The sequence below is a fragment of the Arabidopsis thaliana genome, chromosome 2 (assembly GCF_000001735.4).
Source record: "Arabidopsis thaliana chromosome 2, partial sequence".
NCBI classification, from domain to species: Eukaryota; Viridiplantae; Streptophyta; class Magnoliopsida; order Brassicales; family Brassicaceae; genus Arabidopsis; species Arabidopsis thaliana.
Genome location: NC_003071.7, coordinates 12,916,827 through 12,930,119, shown reverse-complemented (window position 1 = coordinate 12,930,119; position 13,293 = coordinate 12,916,827). Strand labels below are relative to the sequence as shown.

At 35.1% G+C, this 13,293-nt stretch overlaps 4 protein-coding genes across 5 annotated transcripts; 2 read left to right on the top strand and 2 right to left on the bottom strand.

The window, feature by feature from the left end:
* The first annotated feature begins 256 nt into the window (after window positions 1-256).
* Window positions 257-1,460, top strand: BLOS1 (GCN5L1 family protein). Of its 2 annotated transcripts, NM_128586.3 has the most exons (3): window positions 257-588; window positions 680-885; window positions 980-1,460. In NM_128586.3, exons 1-3 carry the CDS (start codon window positions 432-434, stop codon window positions 1,073-1,075), a joined length of 459 nt encoding a protein of 152 aa, NP_180592.1. In that variant the 5' UTR covers window positions 257-431; the 3' UTR covers window positions 1,076-1,460. The 2 variants fall into 2 exon arrangements, with proteins under 2 accessions (NP_180592.1, NP_001324753.1); NM_001336250.1 differs by having other exon boundaries at window positions 321-588; window positions 680-1,353.
* Window positions 1,461-2,110: 650 nt separating this feature from the next.
* Window positions 2,111-4,611, top strand: AT2G30320 (Pseudouridine synthase family protein). Its single transcript, NM_128585.2, has 7 exons — window positions 2,111-2,455; window positions 2,543-2,578; window positions 2,733-2,845; window positions 2,945-3,093; window positions 3,207-3,351; window positions 3,442-3,837; window positions 3,931-4,611. The coding sequence occupies exons 1-7, from the start codon at window positions 2,224-2,226 to the stop codon at window positions 4,390-4,392; spliced, it is 1,533 nt and encodes a 510-aa protein (NP_180591.1). The 5' UTR covers window positions 2,111-2,223; the 3' UTR covers window positions 4,393-4,611.
* Window positions 4,612-5,739: 1,128 nt separating this feature from the next.
* AT2G30310 (GDSL-like Lipase/Acylhydrolase family protein) lies at window positions 5,740-7,065 on the bottom strand (the record flags this gene model as incomplete). The annotated part of the gene is made up of 3 exons (NM_128584.2): window positions 5,740-5,942; window positions 6,037-6,295; window positions 6,439-7,065. The coding sequence occupies 3 exons, from the start codon at window positions 7,063-7,065 to the stop codon at window positions 5,749-5,751; spliced, it is 1,080 nt and encodes a 359-aa protein (NP_180590.1). The 3' UTR covers window positions 5,740-5,748.
* Window positions 7,066-8,688: 1,623 nt separating this feature from the next.
* AT2G30300 (Major facilitator superfamily protein) lies at window positions 8,689-10,719 on the bottom strand (the record flags this gene model as incomplete). The annotated part of the gene is made up of 3 exons (NM_128583.2): window positions 8,689-9,327; window positions 9,593-10,375; window positions 10,430-10,719. 3 exons carry the CDS (start codon window positions 10,717-10,719, stop codon window positions 8,898-8,900), a joined length of 1,503 nt encoding a protein of 500 aa, NP_180589.1. The 3' UTR covers window positions 8,689-8,897.
* Window positions 10,720-13,293: the final 2,574 nt, after the last annotated feature.

Genomic DNA, 13,293 nt, shown 5'->3' with positions numbered 1-13,293 from the left:
TGATACAACTAGTTAATAACTCTACTTCACATTGCTCGTTAGCGAATCTACTCACAAATATTCAGTTTTGGGCAGCAAAATTCAGTAACATTCAATTTAAATTCATCAAGAGGGAGGGCAATAAGATAACACATGATTTGGCGAAATTTGGTTGTAATTCATCTTGTTTTTATTCTGATTCTAGAACTCTTCCTAGTTGGCTTCAAAAACATCACTGTAACAACTCTATTTAATCAATGAATTTGTTTTGACGTAAAAAATAAATAAATATGATTTTAAAGATAATTAGTAGTATTTAAGACGAAATGCGTGACGTTTCATGGAATCAAAACGGCGCGTAGTGCAACAAGTATATGGTTAACTGATACGCCACGAAATAGTCGGGGATAACTAATTCAATCGTTACCGAACCAATTCACCGGCGAGAGAGAATGAATACGCCGATGTCACTCTCGGCGGCGCGTGGCCGTATGCTACCTTTTTTAGAGAAGGAGAAATCAGAAGAAGAGTCTGAAACTCTGGAATCGAGTCTCTTACAGCTAATCGACGACAATCGTCGATCATCGTTACAGCTCCGGGAAAAAACCGGTACGTAAATCGACCCATTCCTCAGCTAATTCTGATTCAAATAATCGAGAATGAAAAAGTGAGATTCACAGAGACACAAAATGGAAAACAGAGAGATCGAGAAAGGAAGCAATCAGGCACGCGGCGAGAACGGCGGATCTGCTAGTGAAGGCGGTGAACGGAGGAGTAGAGGAATGTTTCGTTAACGAGAAACGGATTGAGTCGGAGATTAGGAATCTTGCCATTACGGTGGCGAAATTCGGCAAACAAACGGATCAGTGGCTTGCCGTCACTCACGCCGTTAATAGCGCCGTAAAGGTTTCTGATCATCTCTATTTTCTACGAGTCTTCAAAATCACGTTTCGTCTTCTTTGTTTTGTTCAATGATGGATCTGTGTGTTGATTTTGTTAGGAAATTGGAGATTTTGAGAATTGGATGAAGACGATGGAGTTTGATTGTAAGAAAATCACTGCTGCAATTCGAAACATTCATGAAGATCAACAATAAGAGCAAGTTATTGTGATTCATTCACTTGTTGGTGTTTTTTGATAGAGAGTTCTTATAGCCATTGATGTTATATACCACTTCTTTAGTGTTTCTCTGTTTGAGTAGTGGAAATGATTGGATCAAAAGAGTTTGATAGTCTACTCAAAATAAAAACATGAACTACTCTTTTGGCCTTGTTGGGTTGTCTTTGTGAGTGTTACAAGATATTTTCTTCGTACTTCTCTTCTTCATAGGCTTGTTCTTTAGCCTGAGTAGGATTCATCATGTGCCTTATTATCAAGACAGACTCTCTCTTTTTGACCTCTTTTGCTGAGTGAGTGCGGTTAGGCTGATCTAGCTCGTCTGGTATCATACTCCCGACCTATGCCATAACATTCTTTTGTTTGTCAAAAGAATGACAACATCAAAAAGCATCTTCACCTATCAAAATGCAGCTGAGTTGTTTTCCTTTAACTACTTTTCAAATAACGTTCTTCAAACATGTTTTCAGCAAGCCGCAAGAGAAAATAAGCTATTTTTATGAGAAGAACTAAAACCACAGGGAGGCAAGTCACTATGACTTAAGATATATAATACATCATCAGAAAGTTTGAATGATAGTTAAGCCTCAGTTAGACCCACAACCTTTTCTGCGCGAGTATCTGCTAGGCAATGACATAGAAATGTAAGCTTTTAACTGTTAAGTGGCTCTCTTTTAACGACCATAAATGAGAAGCATAATCATGTGGAAACCAAATCAAGGTTAGTACCTTCAAAACATGTTTGAAAGAGAAGAGCTTAACGTAATCCAGTTTACAAAACGAAAAACTAACGAATATCACGAATAGTGAGTGTACAGCTTGGCAATTTCGAGAATTGGAATCTCAACCTAGATAATAAGGTAGAGAAGTTTAGATCTACGTAGGAATCAATTGTCAATATGAAATGTTCAGTTCTAAAAGACGATCCCAAAACGCGATCGTGCATAGGATATATAAAAAAAAAACTACACGTTGATATATAGTTCAGTTCCAACGTCCTGATGTTTTACAATATATATAACAAAACCGTGTTTTAAATTGACAAAACGGCACGTAGTTTGACAAAAGAAATCACCGGAGCTTTTATGTTAGCGCCGGTTCTAGAAACTTAGCCAAGTTTTATTTCTCATGGCAGTCTCGTTTCTACGAATTCCAATTCCATCGCGGGTCTTCTGGTACCCGACCCGACTTATTCGGGTCACACCAGCGTTATTACGATTCTCTTCCTCCGCCGCATTTCAGCCGTCTTCTACTTCACTCTCACCGCCTTCTTCCGACAACTTTCTCGCCGATAAATGGGAATCATATCGGAAGAAGAAGGTCGTCATTCGAATTGGATACGTGGGTACTGATTACAGAGGTAAGAATGTTTAGTTCCTGATTGGTTTTAATTATGAATTGAAGCATTCTTCTGTATAAAGTTTGTGACTTTGTTCTCCATTTTCAGGCTTACAGATTCAAAGAGACGACCCTTCTATCAAAAGTAAGTTTCAAGTCGTAAAGTTTGGATTTTTACTTTCTACAATGAATCTTAGCATAAACCCTAAACCCCAATTCTTCTGTTGGTTCCTGCAATTTCTTCTTTCGCTTGTACATCCCTGTAAGATCATGTTTTTATGTACACCTTGAATTTGTAGCTATTGAGGGTGAGTTGGAAGTTGCTATATACAAGGCAGGTGGGATTAGAGATAGTAACTATGGTGATCTTCATAAGATTGGTTGGGCTAGAAGTAGTCGAACTGATAAAGGAGTAAGCTTTTTTTTTCTTGCTCTGTTCCATAAGTAATGATTGTCTTCTGATGCATTGTGTATGTCTTGGATTGTTGTTTATTGATAAGTTGTTTTATAGGTTCATTCTTTGGCAACGTCAATATCGCTGAAAATGGAGATCCCTGAGACAGCGTGGAAGGATGATCCTCAAGGCACTGTTCTTGCTAAATGCATTAGCAAACACCTTCCTGAGAATATTAGAGTTTTCAGTGTTTTACCGTCAAATAGGTCAGTGAGAACTTTTATCATGTCCTGAGCTTGGTGCAATATGATTCTAGCATTTGATAGGTTGCAAGCTCATACTTAAATCATTTACAATTAAAAGCTTTGTATCTTCACAGGAGATTTGATCCTCGAAGAGAGTGTACGCTACGGAAATATTCTTACCTCCTCCCTGTTGATGTTCTTGGGATCAAGAATAGCTTTACTTCAGATGAGATTGACTATCACATTACGGATTTCAACGAAATTTTAAAAGAATTTGAGGTGAGGGTCTTTGCATCGTTTCTTTGGTTATCAGAGACTTCAAGTTTGTTACATTTTTGCTTCATTGGCCCTGCTTTTTTCCACTTGTAGGGTGAATATCCTTTCCATAACTATACACAGCGGTCACGGTACAGAAGGAAATCGGAACAAAAAATAAAGCAAAGAAACGGACGCCCTCCAAGAGAACCAAAATCAATCAAAGCATCAGAATCAGAGTTTAGAGAGGAGAACCACATAGAAATTGGAGAAGAAGAAGAAGAAAAAGAAGTGGATGGTGAATCTGATGAACATGTGGTTACTCCTGATTCTGATAATTCTCAGGTGTACAGTCGTGCAAAATGGCTGTACGAGCCAGATGAGACAGATAAGATTAGCGGTGCTCATTTCAGGAAAGTGTTTCGATGTCGTAGTGGAAAGCTAGAGAATTCACTTGGATTCGGCTTTGTGGAGATCTCCATATGGGGAGAATCATTCATGTTGCATCAGGTAATGTATATATAATGATACGGAAACATGGATTGCTTATAGTAAAGTAGCGTAACTAAATCAATTTCATTCTTATTTTTGTTTGGAAGCTAGATACGGAAGATGATTGGAACGGCCGTGGCAGTGAAGAGAGAGCTGCTTCCTAGAGACATCATAAGACTATCTCTGAACAAGTTCACAAGAATTGTCTTGCCACTGGCTCCATCTGAAGTACTGATCCTGAGAGGAAACAGTTTCGAAGTGCGTAGATTGCCTGAGAGGCCGGGGATGGAAGCAACAGGTGAATCAGAAGAAGTGGAGAAGGAGATAGAGGAGTTTTACAGAGCAGTGATGGTTCCACAGGTGAGTATATTCCTGGATTCTGAGAAATCTCCATGGAAAGAGTGGGTGGATCATTTGGATAGGAATGATGGTTTGATAGACGAGGAATTGGAAGATGTAAGGAAAGGTTGGGAGGAGTGGAAAGCTGCGAAGCCATGGATGAATTTGAAGAAGACAGAAGATGATGAAGAAGCATTGAGTTCTGTTTCAGTACCTATTCATCAAGCTCTATGAGAGAGTCTAACATTAGTTGCATCTACGTTTTGTGCACCTTGATTGAATGTTTTATGATTAATTGTTTCACTTACATTGAATATGAGAAAGTTTTATGAGAAGCATCTAAAGTTTCTTACATTGTTATGATTCAGATTAAGCCAAGTCTCTCAGTTTAAACGCAATGTTAACATATTTGTTTTTACATTTTACCTTTTACCTTAGAAAAATAGGAATACTTTTCTACCTTTTTGTTTGTAAATTGTAAAAGCAAACACAAAGTTCTCATAAGATTACTTGGTTCATTTGGAACAAGTAAACATGATTTCGTATACAAGTGGGTACATCTTTTTGAGTGGCTTGACAAATAACGTTTTTGATATACTACATTATACGTTTTTGATAGTTAAAAACATTGGAGATTTAAGGTGAAAAAAGGAACAATAATAATATTATTCAGAGTTTTATGAGATTTTGTCTATGTATGTAAAGTAAAGAAGTCGAACACACAGGTACATTTCTATGTATCCATGCTAAATTTGGTTGTCCTAAAAATGGAGAAAGAGACTTGTCGTTCCCAATGGCGTCATATCCGACGTCAATCATGCGTCAGATTTGTTTTAGTTTGTATCATAAGATATCAAAATCACAATCAATTAAGTAGGGAAGTTAGCAATGAGTAAATGTTGGGGTTACACAATACATGACAAGAAGACGTGTAATCATTCATTGTATGTTTCTTTTTTAACTTTGCTTCGTAACGTTTCTCTCAGTCACACTCTTCGTTTTGATTAAATCCTTTGACGATGCAGCAAATCTTCGTCTCAACATGTCGTCGTCATGATCATTAAATACGAATTTTATTGGAATTTATTGTCTTTGGACTCTTGGCTTCATACGATAAGTTGTAGAACATTCTTTGAACTTCTTTCCACTTTTAGAAAAAGAAAAGAAGGTTTCAAATTTTATTTTTGTTTTTAGATAAATCTTCGTCAGTCTAAAAAACAAAAGGAGAAAAATAGATTATAATAAACTGTTTTTAAGATATATTAATAAAATAAAAAGATTAAAAAAAACGATTGACAAAGCGATCCAAACAATTCGATCCAAAATAAGTTAGAAAGTAACTGATTTACTTCATGATTAGGTATATTAAAAAAGGTTGTGTACCCTATGCAAAAAATGTAATATTGGGAATATTGTTTGTTAGATTATATTAATATGAGAGTAAAGTTAAATGAAAACTAAGCGTAGTCCAATACAAAACACCCATTAGATACAGAGATCAATCATCTCTATAGGGCCATAATTTTTTGTCATGTCAATTCCAAGAAATACAATATTGTTTAATTGATGAATTTCGTAATGTTTGATGGCTTAAGCCTTAATCCAGCCTCGAATCTGAGCATCCACAAAGTTGCCAATGTAATTGTAGGCAGCTTCCGAGGGATGAATTGAGTCCCAAAACAAGTGATCGGAGTGATTCGGACAAGTCTTTGTAAGGGGATTGCACATGAATGTTGTTTCCAAGTATCCTGTTCCGCAACATCCTTTCTTAGTCTCCTTGAATCCTGTTTTCATGTGTACAACAATGAGTATCTATTGCATAAATTATTAAGATTGAGATTTAGATAACTTGCGTTACAAGGAAGAAATGGTATATACCGTATTTACTAGGGTTTTGGATCATGTCCATCAATGGGTCGTAGACGTTGGCGTAAAGGAAATTGCTTCCCGGTAGAGACGCTTGGATCTCAGGCAGTTTCTTTACTAGTTTCTGATTGTACAAAACGGAGTCTTTGTTTTCTTGTTCCACACAAAATCTCAAAATGTTTCTCATTTTCGCGGTCATTTGGATTGGTAAACATCCCATTGGTGGTAACCCTCCGACCACAATATTTCGGCAACCTAAACTATAAAGCTCCTGCACACATAAGGAACAAAAAAAAGATTCGAGAGTCAACACGTACGACATATATAAGAAAATTACTCAAAGAAATATCAACTACGTACTAGTCTTAGTCTCTTAGACCTAAAGAAACAAAATAATGTATATGAGATTTTTACCCGGACAAAACCGTCAAGCCTCTTGAGGATAAACTCTTGGTAACCATGGATAGTAGGATACTCAAGACGCCTCGTGGGGATATCATAAAAGTTCAAGATGAAATCGTTAGGCCCTGCGCTTATGACCACTAAAGCGTTGTTAATGATCTCCATTGCTTTCTTGTCTCCTACGATACCTTTGAGACGAGCAATATAATTCTTAAACATGCTTGGCTGTTGTGAGACCGGGATTGCTTTGCTCGAGAGTGAGCTCCGGTCATCGTAGCCCGCACCCGCGGATGCGAAAGAGACGCCAGTGACAATGTCTTGGTGGGAGATGTTTGGTTGTAGAAACGGAGGAACCAACTCTTTGATGTTGAGTTTGGAAGCAATGACGTCAGAGATTACTTTTCCATTTGAATATCTTCCGTTAGCTTCATGGCCCGGTAGATCAACGCCGTAAGGGAGATGCTTAGCCTTGAAGATGGTTTGTGAATGGTAGTTGTTGTTGCCTGTGTCTACGGTTGAGTCACCGAAGATTAGAATCGCTGGGAAAAGCGGCTGCGTTGTGGCGTTTGCAGCCACATTGCAAGAGACGAGGAGTGTTGCGACAAAGAGACCAAACACTATGGTTTTAGATGTAGACATTGTGATAATTAATTTGATTTGTTGTTTTTATTTCTTGTTTCACAATTTATAAGGACAACTTTTGACTTTTGTAGGAGTGAGTTGGTTTTTGAACCATACTGGTTCTCTTATTTTGTAAGTTTGTTCTTCTTGAAATATAACAAAAGATAAAAAGAAAAAACAAGATCTAAATAAAGATATAACTATAGTATGGTCAAAAACAGAAGAAATTGAAACTAAATTTGTAAAAAAAAAGTAGATAAATTTTTGTTGGTCAATTAGTTTGAAAAGGGTTTTATGTCCATCAGCATATTGAAAATACAAAAATATTTTTGTAATAAATAACATTTTATTAAAAACAATGCATTAAGTAAATCAATGAATATAACGTTTCTTATCTTAAACTACTATTAATTTTGTATTTTTTTTATGTTAAGACAAATAATGCTAATTAATCTGAGCCATGAACTACATATTTGGCAAAGTCATTTTACCTCCTTGGAGACGGATTGTACGGACGTGATTCAAATAAACTATTCATGTTGAAAATTGGCCATAAACACTTGAAATCATGATGTTTATAAAATATTTATTTTATACCTACTAGTTTACTACAATGGGTCAAGATGTTATATGCTAGTAGTCATGTACATGTTAAGGACCGTTTGCAATTGGGTTATTTTTCTTAAAGAATTTTGTTATTGTTTTAAAAGGCTCTCTGAGTCTAGACTACGTTAACCAACATGTAAAAGTACTAACCAATTCAAATTAAGATACATAATATCTTGTTTAAAATTGGCCGGGCCTCCTCAGTAGCCACGTATGGTGTCATTTATTGTAAGTTGTTCCGTGGACTTAACCACTGATCATGACAACAAATTTAAAAGAATGATATATTTATCTATCTCCAAGTTATTTACACCAGGTTTAATACTATGAAAATTATCCTTTCTTAATTTCAAAATGTTATTTTTATCATTGTTTGTGTATCTAGATTATACTAACAATTGGATACTTGGATTTTAACGTTCACTGAAAATGTTTTGTGGCATAAATTGTATATAGGTATGAAGTTCAAATCTTAAATGCTGCGTAAATCATGCATGTCTTGATCTCGACCATATATTGGTTTAGTTCTCCTTTGTGGGTGAAAACGTTCACGTCGTCACTCTCGCAAAACCGACGTATGTCTAATAATCACTTACCAATAAAAAAATATCTGGACATCATAAAGTAATGAAAAGAATTGATTTAGGTGAAAGTTTATTGATTGTTGTTGGGGTCCCATAAAACCTGGTTCACATTACAATTAAAATTAGTTAAATAATAACCCACGTTCGAACCAACAAGAACACCAACTACGTACGTACCAACAGAATATTATGTAGGCATATATTAATAAGACTCTCCCGAAATTTCGTCAAGTCCTTTTTTCCATTAATAATCAAACAAAGTCGTTTTAAATTCTCCAGCATTCATAAATGATCTAGCTTAATTCAGCCAAAAACAAAAACAAAATTTGATTTGCTCTCAAACATTATTAAGAATACATTTCACTATTTCTTAAATAAATAAATAAAACCATGATTAAGAATAATAATTAAAAAGGATCTTTATAAAAATTTCGATCAATAATAATTCAATGCATATATGCTTTTGTTACTATATCTAGTTTTTACATCCTCTACTAGTCTATATACACAAAAACCTGACCGTCGGTTACACTTTAACCGGTTTCCATAGGTTAAATAAAAATCTACGGATGTACCAAAAAAATTGCGTTGCTTGATACCAACGGAAAATGTGCTACGGTTTGCCATCAAAACTTCTTGTTGTTGGTTCTTCTTCTTCTTCTACGGCTTCTGCGAATAGAACTTGCGGTTGCGTATATACAAAACGGCGGCGAGAAGTGCGGCGATCGAACAAAGCATTCCCCAAAATACCAAAGTGGTTTGAAAGCAATGCATCCCAAAACACTTGCCATCATCTCCGTAAAGAGCAGCTCCGTCGCGGTAAATTTTAGCGGCTAACAAACCGAAAGAAAAAGATCCAAGGGGAATACTTCCGACAACAATGTTGTGGTTAACTCCAAAATGCTTCGTCCCAAAAAGCTCTGCCGTCATTGTGACAGAGAGTGAAGTCAAGGCTCCGGAGAAGATGCCAATCATCGCCGTGCCGATGTAGAGAGCAATGTCGGAGTCAATAAGGAGGAGGAGAAACGAAGCTACCATTGCTACCAGTGAACCCGCCATAGAAACCGGACTTGATGGCATGTATTTGTTCCTGTAGTAAAGAAAAATAAAATGTTAGAATAAATATTGTTTTTTTCCTATAAATTAGGAGATTGATTATAAAGAATGTGTCGATTTGTCGAAGGTTGTTCGATGAATGAGACCAAACACGTAGATAGATGCAAAGAATGCAACATATGTTATAATTATACGTGCTAGGTCAACGTAGTTGTATTATGAAGGAATTAATTGATTAGGTTTTAATTAGTATCTTGCTAATTAATCAAAAGGGTAAAAAAAAAGTAAGTGATTTTTACCTAGAAAAGAAGTAGTCGAGTAATGATGGTAACAAGCGGCCGAAAAACCCGAACGACGACGAGAGAGCGACCAAGGAACTGGTGGCGGTGGAGCCACGAGACTCAGCGATCTGACCAAGATTGTTCGTAAACACTAGCCCGACCGTTGGACCGAACAAATAGAGTCCAAAGTATATCCAAAAATCGAGTTTCTTCCATAGTTGTGTCCACTCGACCTCTTCTTTAACTCCAATTATTGCCTTCTCAAACTCTTCTTCTTCTTTCGTGTGATCTTCTTCTACGAAATAAAATTTATCGACAGGAGCTTCAAGATCGTGCACCTTTTGTTGAGTTTTTCTAGAGGACATAAGCTCTTTAAATCCAACTCCAATTGGTATAGCAAGAGGAGCAAGAAGAAACAGAGCAATGCCTACAAGTACTAAAACCGCAGGAACCGAGACAAGACTCGTAGCCACCGCATAAATCCCCGTAGCAATAGTCAAGACGAACAAAACGATAAAACCAACTTTAACATCCTTAGAATACGACATCGTTTTGTCTCCTCCGTGTCTCATCAACATAGGAGCCGTCACGAGACAAGCGACCAATGGAACAAGAGAGTTGAGCAAGAGATAACCCGAAGCTTCTTCACGTTGAGACGTGTGAAAAAAAGAGTGGACCATGTCGGTGTAGATTTTCCCACTCAAACCTTGATAACTTGCCGTGATCCCCACGGCGACTTGACGGTTCACCGGAAAACTATTGATTGCGACGATGTAACAAGCTGTGTTGATCCAACAGATACTGTTCCCGGCCAAGAAACTCAAACACCACATCTGAGAGAACGATAAAGTAAACATCTTCTTGATGATGGAGAGATACTGGAGACCGTAGCCGGCGAACCCTAATGAACCTCCGGCGAGAAGGACAAGAGGGAGAGGAAGATAAACGGCGGCGATACCGGAGATAAAACCTAGGACTTTTCCAGCGTCGGAGGCGAAAGAAAGATAATTTAGCTTAAACTGGGAGATTTTGAGAAGCTCTTTAAGCTGTGAAGAGTAAGCTGGGAAACTCAAGTTGGTGCCATTGAAAGATTGAAGCCAGAGAATAGCGACTAGACTCAACCACGGGAGAATCTTCCGAGACATGTTTCTTGAGTGATAATTGAAAGAAACAGAGATTGTGAATATAGGAGCAAGATTCTATATGTGGGGGAGTTGTATTTATAACAGAGAGATTATTTTCCTATTTTATAATTTTAATAGGATTTTGTGTTGTGGTAATTAGACGGAAGATGTGGTTAGCTTAATACAAGAAAAGGAAAGAGAAGGTTGGGTTTTAATTAAAATGTTAATTAATGCTGATGTTGACTTTTTTACAATTTTGGCAATTTGTTTTACTTGCGGTATTATGTGTGTATATGTAGTAATTTTTTTATTTATTTTTACATCATGTAGTAATTTTTATTGTTATATAAACTTCTTACAGAGCAAAACTACTAATACGATAGACGAAACTTATGACTTTAAAATTTGAAAAACTTGCATTTTATCTATTTTCCTTTTGCAAATAATGTTCAGATATATATTTTTGTCAACATAAAGAAGAAAAGAAAAAACTAAATTTCTTGCTTACAATCCTACTAGAACAAAAAAAATCCTAATTCAATTTGTTCTAGTAGGATAGAATTAGTTTTTTACTCCTCTGTGATTTGCACTCATCTAACCCTTTTGGATTTTATTTGATTTGTTTCAGTGTTAAAAAAAAGAATAAAAAAACCTAAGTCAATTTGAAAAAGCTTAACAGAGAAGTGTTTTTTCTTTTTTTTTTGGTGAACGATATAGATTTTTAAAATATCAAAATCAATATCTCTGAATTTAACATAATTTCCTTTTTATCTTTACTTAACCGACAAACCATTCCCTATTTTTAACTGATAAGCGGTCAACTGATAAGTGATAGGACATGATAACACAGTTTACCTCTAAATCCTTTAGAAGAAAAAACGTTTCGAGAAGTTACTAATCCAACCCTCCTTTAAATGCAGATAAATGTAGAAATCAGCTTAATTAGACAAAACAATATATTTTTTTATAAAGTAATTACCTTTCTTTTCGAATTGTTGCTTGTTTTGGGTGGGCAAGGGACTGGTACTCGCATAATTTCTTGGATGAGTGTTTCTTTGAATACTTCGGTAACCATGTTATGCGCATGTTCTTTTAGTTTTTTTTTTTCGTTTTGTTCTCTTATCAAGAAACTTATGTTTAGTAAATTATATTGTGTGACTAATTTTATTTAAGAAAGTACTGATTCAATATTGTTGAATTTCAAATGACTTTCATGTGCATTTTTTTTCATCTTTTGATCTTATAAACATGTTTTATTTGTAAAGAAACCAACTAACTTTTTTAGTATTTGGCGATACTAAAAACTTTTATTACATCTCATAAATTTTTAATATGTCTCAAATACTGAAGAAATCTCATACTTGATTAAATTTGTGAAGTAATTTTATACTGGTGCAATGTGGGGTGACTACTTTAACAATAATCGATTACAAAAGCAATATCCAAAGTGTTACTTAAGAGTCTTATTCTCAGTTTTTTATATACTTTTTTACTACCATTTTTAGAATCGATTATTACTTATGTTTTCTCTAATCAGTAAAAATTTGTATCGCTTTGTATCACTAATCAAATTCGGTATCTAAACTCTAAATAAAATTGTTAAAATATGTATTATTGCTTGGGTTTAAATGAGATTAACAAGTCACTTATAACTAAAAGTTCAGTAAACTGTCTTTAGTCTCTTCCATTTAGATATATAAATTATGTTTTAGTTTATAGAATCCACAAAAATTAGATTTCGCAGACCAGATCTATTGAATGGTTTAACTTTAAGATATTAAGGTAGATACATCGACGTGCACCAACACGCCTACATGAATCTTGTATTCATATTTGGCGCAGACATGCATGTACATTTGCTATGTGTACTTTTTTTTTTCTTTCATCTGAACATGATTTTTTAATTTCATTTCTGCATTACGCTGACTCCTGAATTTTGATAAATGTTTTTTTGAGCATTTTATGCTCATCTATAATTCAAAAAAACACATTACGTCAAATTTAAACCTGAATGATAACACGAATTTTTTTGACAAAATTATAAACTACACAAGTTCCAATTTCTTTCTCGATTGCATTTATAGTTTTAAACTTCAACTTTACCAAATATATATTTAATAAAATAATAATATACAAATGCAGCATTTAAATTTTCGAAATTCAACATTATTGGAAATACTTACAACGAAACACGTATTCTGACAAAAAAATATATTAACATTTTGTATAGAATAACATGGCGCTATAATTCAACGCTATATTTACTCATTTATTTGTACTTTACACAATGATAGATTATATTCAACTACTATTTAATTAAAGTCTAACCAATCAATTTTGTACGGCACAATATAATTATTCAAATTCTTAAGATATATGACATAAAGTGTACTAATACAGAATTGGCATATAAATATTTGATATAACAATTTAATGTTCACACCTAAATAAAAATGAACGTGATTGATTCTTTCATTTTCTTATACTACGTTTCATGATGAAATTAAATGCTAATTATGTAAAATAATGCCCTTGTTTTTCGGAAACGCACAAGCATGGCAAAAGGTTTAGGATCTAAGCCGTCTCTCGTCTGCA

Coding starts and splice junctions, on each gene's coding strand:
- BLOS1 (NM_128586.3), top strand. CDS start 432: ATGAATACGCCGATGTCACTCTCGGCGGCGCGTGGCCGTATGCTACCT. Junction 589..679: donor ACAGCTCCGGGAAAAAACCG/GTACGTAAATCG, acceptor AATGGAAAACAG/AGAGATCGAGAAAGGAAGCA. Junction 886..979: donor CCGTTAATAGCGCCGTAAAG/GTTTCTGATCAT, acceptor TGATTTTGTTAG/GAAATTGGAGATTTTGAGAA.
- AT2G30320 (NM_128585.2), top strand. CDS start 2,224: ATGGCAGTCTCGTTTCTACGAATTCCAATTCCATCGCGGGTCTTCTGG. Junction 2,579..2,732: donor AGACGACCCTTCTATCAAAA/GTAAGTTTCAAG, acceptor TTGAATTTGTAG/CTATTGAGGGTGAGTTGGAA. Junction 3,094..3,206: donor AGTGTTTTACCGTCAAATAG/GTCAGTGAGAAC, acceptor GTATCTTCACAG/GAGATTTGATCCTCGAAGAG.